The sequence below is a fragment of the Corvus brachyrhynchos genome, unplaced genomic scaffold (assembly GCF_000691975.1).
Source record: "Corvus brachyrhynchos isolate BGI_N302 unplaced genomic scaffold, ASM69197v1 scaffold26, whole genome shotgun sequence".
NCBI lineage: Eukaryota > Metazoa > Chordata > Aves > Passeriformes > Corvidae > Corvus > Corvus brachyrhynchos.
Window position 1 is genome coordinate 4,136,071 of NW_008239324.1, and position 8,693 is coordinate 4,144,763.

The 8,693-nt window shown below is 51.3% G+C and overlaps 1 protein-coding gene across 1 annotated transcript in view; it reads left to right on the plus strand.

Annotated features, from left to right (window-relative positions):
* CFAP20 (cilia and flagella associated protein 20) overlaps nucleotides 1–6,157 on the plus strand; it is a 9,206-nt gene extending 3,049 nt beyond the window's left edge. The window contains exons 2-6 of the mRNA XM_017740789.1: nucleotides 1,948–2,062; nucleotides 3,117–3,228; nucleotides 3,569–3,757; nucleotides 4,860–4,970; nucleotides 5,851–6,157. Coding sequence (XP_017596278.1) covers nucleotides 1,948–2,062; nucleotides 3,117–3,228; nucleotides 3,569–3,757; nucleotides 4,860–4,970; nucleotides 5,851–5,856 — 533 coding nt within the window. The 3' untranslated portion in view covers nucleotides 5,857–6,157. The remainder of the gene's footprint in view (nucleotides 1–1,947; nucleotides 2,063–3,116; nucleotides 3,229–3,568; nucleotides 3,758–4,859; nucleotides 4,971–5,850) is intronic.
* The last annotated feature ends 2,536 nt before the right edge of the window (nucleotides 6,158–8,693 follow it).

Here is an 8,693-nt window from a genome sequence, read left to right on the forward strand (position 1 = left end):
TAGCCGGATCTCTCGGGAACTGGTTACCGGCAACCCCCGGGGCCGGGGGACTGGGGCCCCCGGGGTGTTTCTGAGCGGAATGTGTTATTATGAGATTTTCTGCCTTTGCTGGGCAGAAGAGCCCGCCCGGCATCAGGAGCTGCAGCACTGTGGGAAAGCTGCAAAAGTGTCCAGCACTGGCCGTAGGCAACGGGATGCCCAAGGCCCCGTGGCCATTGCTGGGGCTGAGGTGGGGGTCTCCTCTGGTGCGTGACCCACCTTTCAAACAGCCTTGCCAAAGGCATGCAAAGGAGGGCTGTGTGGCGGCTTGTAAGGTGTAGGAGAATCGTGAATATGTCATCACTTTGTTTCTCCGTCCTGTCAGTTTTCAGAGTGGCTCTGCTCAGGGTCCTGTGCCTTCTCCCGGGTATCTTGCATCAAGGAGCCCTCCTCAGGATGTTTAGAGATGTTGAGCTGTGCTGCTTCCCTGCGTCACAGACTACCCGTGGTTTAGTGATTCTGCAAAGTGCTTGTTATAACCTCTGAGACCAAGGCTACGACCTGTGTTTGGTTGCTTGTGCATGAGTCTTAGCTGAATTTCTTTTGGTTTCAGAACGAACAAAAGCCTTCAGGGCAGTTCAGACAGCAGAGATGTTTGACATGAGTGGGCATTTACAAGTTGTGAGATGGGGGACAGGAAGCAGAGACCCATTCTGTTTCCCATCAGTGGGGTACCCATGTAGCTCTGTGAAGAACTGGGATGTCTCACGCTGCCCGCGTGTGTGTCTGTGTTTTGCACAAATATTCATGACTTTAAAAAAGGATCAACAGCTTATTTGGAGGACAGGACGCATTAAAGACTCTTAGACAAAGGGATGTAGCATGCTGCCAGACTGCATAAGCCATGAACAGGCTGGACGGACCGTGCTTGGAGGTGAAGGTTGGACTGGAGACCTCTTGAGGCACCTTCCCACATGAATTGTCCTGTTCAGGGTGATGCTGTTATGATTGTGTGGCCCATGAATGGCCAGCAGGAGCTCTGCTTGCAGGGTGGATGTCAGCAGTGGTCCTTTCAACTGCAATAGTCTTGCAATAGTTGCTCTTCCTGTCCTGAAGAAGCACGGCCAGCCTGGGTGTGCTTGTTGTGAGGATTGCCCTGCTGTCTTCAGCGGAGCATGAAATGTCCCTGTCATTTTGGTGAGAATTGGAAATAGTATTTGACATTCTCCCATGTCCTAGGTGCATGCCCTAGATTACTGGGTTCATAACTGTCCTAATGTAGACTTTCATGTCTTTGCAAAAAGAACCAGCAGGCTGTGATTTCTGCTTTTTTGTAGGTCTTAAGGAATATCTCAAGCTTTTGTGACATGGGGAAAACCATATATTTTTCAGCCTTTGTAGGATGTGTACTGCTTGTGCTGGTGGAGAGAGTGTGTGTGAGTGTGTAAGGATGTGCAAGAGTGTGTGTGTGTAGGGGTGTGCAAGTTTGTGTGTGAGAGAGTGTGTCAGAGTGTGTGCAAGGGTGTTCATGAGTGTGTCTGTGTCTGAGTGTGTGTGTGAGAGTCCAGCCCTTCCCTAGAGGCAGTCAGCCATGCCCAGCAGTATAGATCAAGTTCCCTTGGTGACCAGTGGCTGGCTGGTGGCTCCTTTGTATTGCTTGTCCTTGTTTTTACCCCTTAGTCCACTCAAGTTTGATCCTTGCTCTTTTATGTTTGTTTATTTGGGCCTTGGACATGAAGCTTGAGTCCCTTGTGTTCACTGTAGCGTATTTTGATAGATGGAAGTCTTGCACTCAGTGTATGTGCAGCATGCTGGGCCATAAACTCTTGCTGGCACTCTAGGGCAGTGATCAAAGCCTTGGAAACAGCGAGGTCCAGGAGAGTAGGAGCCAAGTGAATGTAGATGGGTCCTCCTGGGGTCTTTTTCCTTCTCCTAACGGAGCGCATGTGCCTCTTTTTTCTCTCTCAGTAAAGTCTGTGCTGTCTGCCCCACTTTTGTTCCAGGTGCGCAATGGCCACATCAAGCGAATCACGGACAATGACATTCAGTCACTGGTGCTGGAGATTGAAGGAACAAATGTCAGGTAGGAGAAGGGCTCTTCTGCTGCTCTGGGGGGACAGGACTCTGCCCTGGAGCAGAGTGAAAGATCAGTGCCCAGGAGACATCATCTTCAAACTCTACTGCAGTGTGATGGCAATGTCTTTGTCAATAAATTGAAGAATCTGGGGTCAGATCACTGATACTGCTCTGTGGCAGTGTACTGGGCCTTTCCCTGGATGTGTTTGTAGAGCGCTCTCTCTCTTCCTCAATGAGGCTAAGGGATAAAAATAAATTCCCATTATTTTTCCATCACTTGAAGGGAAGAAAAGCAATATTTAATACCCAGCACTGCCAGTCACTGAAAAAGCAACACTGTCTGCTGCTTATTCTATTGTCTTGGGCCTGTTCTCCTCACGTGACAGCTGCTCTCCCTACAGCAGGAAGATCAAAGGGAGATTTATGAGGGGAGTTGCTTATGGAGCTTCTCTTAGCAACCTTGTCTCCATCGCCCCAGGAGACAGACGCCAGCTCCGTGAGCGGGCTCAGAGTCTCCAAGGCTTCTCCAGGGGTGATTCAGAGCAGGGCGCTCCTTATAAGGGCAGCGGAGAGTCCTCTCCTGCAGACAGAGCCAATGCTTCTCTTCCTCCAAGAAGTGTTGATACAGAACTTGCCAGGCGTGACGTGTACTTCTAGGGCTCATGACCTCTGTTTTCCCAGCCATATAGAGCACACAGGGTCTCTGCTGTGCTCTGGAGGGCTCTACCTGTTCAGTCAAGGGTAGGAGGAGGTTGTGTTGAGAAACAGCACTGACATGGCCTTGAAATTGGGGAGGTGAAACTGTCAGGAAGGTGTTTCATGCCATGGGTGAGAAAAGTGGGATTTGAGAAGCATTCTTTGTGCCTTTTATCTTTTTCTGCCTGCAGCTACCTCTGAAACTCTCCCTGCTGTTACAGGAAGCCCTGGTTGTTGCTGATCACACTTATCCATTTCTGCCTGTCCTCCAAGCCTGTACTGGGCCAAGGGAGAGACTTGGGTTGCCTCGGGCTGTGCACTTTCTGCTGTGTGAGGTCCTAAAATGTTTTTCTCTCACCTCTCAGTACCACGTACATCACGTGCCCTGCTGACCCAAAGAAGACCCTGGGCATCAAACTACCTTTCCTAGTGATGATCATCAAGAACCTGAAAAAATACTTCACTTTTGAAGTGCAGGTGAGGAGTGTGCAGTGGGGAGGCCCCTCCAGGGACCACTGAGGAAGGCGCCAGAGAGCCTGCAGTCTTGTGTTGGAACTTGTCCCAGGCAGTGAGTGATCCCCAAAACAGTTTTGCTTTCTTGGCCATGTGGTGTGTCAGGTCTTCTGGTATGGGGGCATCAGTCAGCTCACAAATACATCATTGCTATTACTGAAAATGGGTCTGTTGCCTGTGTTAAAATTACTTCTGCTGTGGAACGGAGGGCTGGGAGTAGAGAGCCCTCTTGGAGATGGGTAGCACTGTCCTGGGGAGTTGGGGGCCCTGGCGCCTGGGTGAGTAGCCTGCCTTCCTTGCCCAGGTGCTGGATGATAAGAACGTCCGTCGGCGTTTCCGGGCCAGCAACTACCAGAGCACGACTCGGGTGAAGCCCTTCATCTGCACCATGCCCATGCGGCTGGACGACGGCTGGAACCAGATCCAGTTCAACCTGTCCGACTTCACGCGCCGCGCGTACGGCACCAACTACATCGAGACCCTGAGAGTGCAGGTGAGAGGCAGGCATGACCTGCCCTGGGAAACCAGCAGCTGGTGATGTTCTTGCTCATTGGGACAGCAGCATGGGAATCTGGGTTTATCCCTGCGTGGATTCTTTGCCAGCCCTGCTCTTTGCAGAGCACTGTGGAAGGAGAGCAAAGGCCCGACTGAGGCCTCACTTTACTTGACTAGACTGGGATGAAGGAGCCCATTTCCATCTTGTTTCTCTGGCTGGCTGTTGGTTAGGGTGAGAGTTGCAGTTCCCTGTGGCATGCCGTGAAGGTGGAGCTCTGCTGGGAATTAGGTGTGTGCTGCCTTACTGTCCAGATAGGCCGGACAGTGGTTGGCTGAATGGGAGCCTGGATGGGAAAGACTCAAGGTGTACAGACCATTCGTATCCCTGGTCAAGCTTGTTTCCTAGTGGTAGTGGAGTGACCCTGCCCTCACTGACTCCCTTGTAAGAGAGCTGATGCAGTGTTTGTTCTTGCTGAGGACATGGAATTTGTTTCATATGCTAGGGAGTCATGTTCACAGTGTCCAGTGGTGTGTGTTATTTTGAGGAATGCCTGTGCATGGAGCGTGCCTGTTCTTAGTGTGAGGGGAGTGCTGCAGTTCCTTGCAGGACTGCCCTGAGTCAGTCAGCTGAGAGTTGTGTCTCACATACCCTTGAGGGGGACCAGAGCAACTCCTTTGCTGCCAGCTGATAGTGGAGGCAGCACAGACTGGACAGGCTCATTCCTGACCTCAGGGAGGCCCTGAAGTGGACGTGTTAAAAATGCAGCAGGCTGAGGCTGTGGGTGTTCTGGCAAATGCTGATACCAGCAAAGCGGAGGTGGGTTCACAGTAGAGAATCCCCTTAGCAACTGAGACAGATCTCAGTTGGCAGAGGTGCCAGAGCTTGGCAAATCTTTTGAGTGAGTATTCATCACTGAGAGAGCATCTTACACAAAGCAGAGGGCACAGACCAACATTTCTCTGCTGGCCTGTCAGAAAAGCAAGACAGTGAGGTAGATCTCCAGCTGCTGAGCCAAAGAATCCATGTTGCAGCATGACACCAAAGCTGCATGTGGAAAGAGCATATGGAAAACGGACTGACTCTTTGTTTTGACTCTCAGATCCATGCCAATTGTCGCATCCGACGGGTGTATTTCTCTGACCGGCTGTACTCAGAGGATGAGCTCCCAGCCGAGTTCAAGCTGTACCTGCCTGTCCAGAACAAGGCCAAGGTGAGCTAGATGTGGGAAGGAGGGTGGGAGAACAGTGAGCCAGGCTAGCATTCCTCTTCCTCCTCCTGCTGCCTTCACGACCTGGAGTTTCTTCTGGTAGCAGAGCTCTTGCCAGCTTTGGCTGCCAGCCAGGGAGCACCCTCTCTGTTGCCAGGGTGAGCAGTCTGTCTGGGGTGCTTTGTTGAGTAGCTTTCCTGCCAAAACACATGGAAATTGTCATTCCCATCTAGGAGCAGGGTGAGCTGTTCAGCTGCTCCCCGTGTCCTCCCTGTTTGTGTTGAAGGACTCTGGGCAGTTGCAGCCTCCCGGCATCTCTCCAGAACTTTCATCCATGACTCAGCTCAGCAACTTTGCTCTTCAGAGCAGCTGCAGCTCCACATTAGTCTTCCAGGAGAGATGCTGTTTGTGTCCCTCTAGCCCAAATGAGTCCCCTGTGATCTTTTCCCCACCCGTGGTGGTGCCATGAGGGGGCAAGGAGACACCATGGCTGCCCAAAGGAGGAGATGCCAAGCTCTGCTCCTGCAGTGATGGGAGAGGAGTGAACATGCTGGCACATTGAGAAATCTTGAGCAACATGCAGCAATTTTGAGGCTTGTGAGGAAGCACCTTCTTTGTCAGGGCCAGCCTGTCCCAATGCAGACACTTCTTTCAGCAGAGACGATTTCTGGGCAAAATTTCAAGCTGCAGAGGGAGGATGTTGGGGACTGATCATAGTGGGTGGTAGAAGGCAGTGTTAACTGTAGGTAACACCTCTGGGGAACCTGTCACCCTTCTGGGCTGTAGCAGAGGTATCTGGGGAGTGCTTGGAGCCCTCCCAGTACCGTTGTCTTGTGCTGCCAAGTCTTGTAAGTGTCTCCTTTCTTCTCCCTGCTCTGTCCAGCAATAACACCACGTTGGGAAGAGATGTTGTTGGCGTGCAAATTGTACAGAGTCGGAATTTTCCTGGCTGCTCCTAATGTGTTGAGCCTAAACACTGCAGGTGGCCTGGTACCCAGTCTTGTCTTGCTCAAAGTGGCCATTGTGCCTCCAAAGAAGGGATTCAGCCGGAATTGTGGAGTTAAGTGTATCCTCTTGAAATTAACAATTTTATTTTTTATTTCCTTGTTTTCCATCTCTTATATATGCTCTAAATATGGATGTAATACTTGTTCTTGAAAAGTTATTAAACATTTGGCTCTGTAAATCTGCTTCTGTCTTCTTCCTCCTTTGATGGATACTTAACTTGCACATTTTAGTGCTTCAGAAAGTGCCAGAGAATTTCTTTGAGAACCCAGATGTTAGAATTTGCCTCTGAACTTGACTTTGATCAGCACCCACACTGTTTAAAGGAGAGCACAGATGTGAACAGCAGCAATCTCGTGAGAGGAAAATTAGTGAGGTTTCCACAGAGAAGACAGAATCTGTCTCCAATCCGTGAAGTTTGTGGTACTATGACAAAAACTCATGCTGTTCATGGAAATGGGTTTTTCGTTCTCTTTTTCCTTGAAGCCATTTTCCCCAGCGGTGACAAATTAGGTTTCCCTGCCTGTTAGGGCACAGTTTTGTTGGCTGTGTAGTTACCAACTCTCTCCAGCTCCCAGCCAAGCCTTTAGCAGCTGCTTACAGCACAAGGCACACAATAGCCTTCCAGCTGCCAAATTGTCCCTTTCCCCAAGGATCAAAGGGGAGGTTTAGCAAAGCAACATAACAGGAGCGGAAGTCTTTTCCTGTGCTGAAGCTGCCCTTCCCTGCCTCAAGCCAATCTGCCTTTGTTGTAGAAAGGCTTTCGAAGGGGAGGCCAGAGACTCCATCAGTAACGGGGTGAGTCTGGGAGTAGCTGTTGCCTTTCCTCCCCGGGGCCAAGCCCCCCACGGATACTCTGGAGGGCAGGTACCAAAGGCTGGGACTGATCCTTCCCTGGGCTGTGCAGTGAGTGGGGAAGACTTCACTTCTGTTACTGCTCTGTAGAATAAAGCTGGTCCCTCCCAGGAGGAGGAGAGCCTGCTGAGAGACATCTGCCTTAAATTCTGGGTTTAATCCTGTCCACGGAGTCCCTACCTGGTTTAAAGATTTGGCATGCCTGTGCACCCTCTCTCTGCACCTCTGTGGCAAAGCTCTCAGGACACCTGTAATGGAGCTGCCTCACCTGCACCTTTAGAGCTGCTGGGCTTTGAACTGGAGGTGCTGCTACGTGGGGCTGGATTGCACCTGCAGAAGGCTTTCTGGAGAAGACCTTTGCAATTCTTCTAGCAGCTGAACAGCGTGGTAGCTCTAAGGAGACCAGCCAAGGAAGCACACATGAGAAAGCACCGTTCATCTTGCATTGACATATGTCAAGGCTTGGCTGGACTTGATTTGTTAAGTGGAATCGCACTGGATCATGTGCCAAGGGTTGGCCTTAATGAAGTCCACGGTGAGGCTTTCTCCATCTTTGCAAAGCTTGCCAGAGCTGGAGGAGCTGCTGAGCGGATCCATCAGACCCCAGCAGGGTAAAATGTGCATCCTTTCCCGCAAGCCCTTGCTCAACACCATGTGTTTTGGGCAGTCTTTGGCAGCTGAACACTCAGCAGGAGCTGCTGCTGCCTTTCCCTGCCCTGCTGAAGCCTGTGCTGGAGTTGCCCCTGGTCCTTGAGGAGTTGAGCTCACTCTGAGTGACTGGTCTTAATGCATTAAGAGGGGCTGGGCTCCCCTGGGCCCCAAGCTGGCTACCTCTGCAGAGATCAGATGGGCCCTGCTGCCAATTCCTGCTCGACCTCTAGGAGCTGTGCCAGCGGATTTGCTGGAATAAACTCCCAGCCACAAACCCTTACATCCATATGGACCTTCTGTGTACTTTTTAATACGAAACAAAATACTGAATCTTCCTGTTTACTTGCTGCACAAAGTGGAGCATCATCAGATACTGGCTCTTTCCTTTATGGCCAGATGCTTGGTGATCTACACAGTGTTCTTCCAAAACCTTTCTCTTTAATCCCTCTCTCCCATCAGAACTTTAACCATGTCACTAAAGGTGGGTGAAGTTGGATGCTCTCCCTGTGGGAGAAGAGGATGCTGCTGGCAAATGGGCGAGAATGTCAGAGGCATCCTGACAGCAGCCATTTCCTAAATGTCTACAACCAAAACTCCTGTGGTGGAGCACCCAGCTTCTTACTGCTTTGGTTATGGCTTTTAATCTGGCTGGGATGCAACATCATCAAAAAAAAGAGTGGAGGAATGCAGGAAGGAGGTGGGGGCAGAGATGGGAGTCAAGGATGGCTACTGCCTACCTGCTGCCAGGGCAGCCCCAGCTGGGTCTGAGGGGTGGGCACAGGGGAGTCCCAGTTCAGTGCAGGCAGCCTGTGGAGAAAAGATCTTAAGTATCTCCTCGTTCCCCTTTGTGTGGGTGGCCTGCACCTTCCTTCCTGCATAATTCCTTGTTGCAGTTCATGTCTAGTGGGAGAGAAAAGAATCTTTGTGGGGAGCCCTGGTTTCAAACCGAGGCAGTTTTCCTTCCCTGCACCAGCTTTTCACCTTTGTGTTCCATTGGCTGGGGCAAGGTCCTGCACTTGGGCACTTTGATCAGGACCTCAGTGCTGGGAGCTGCTTTCTACATGAAAGGCAAAGCTTCCCTTTGAAAGCGTGGGTGCTGAAGTATGGTGAGTGCACAGGCTGCAGCTCCTCGGAGCAAGGGACACTCCCTGGGCTGGGCCAGGCGGCAGCAGGCTGGGGCTGGAGCCGGCGGGAGGCACCGTGGGGCGGGGCCAA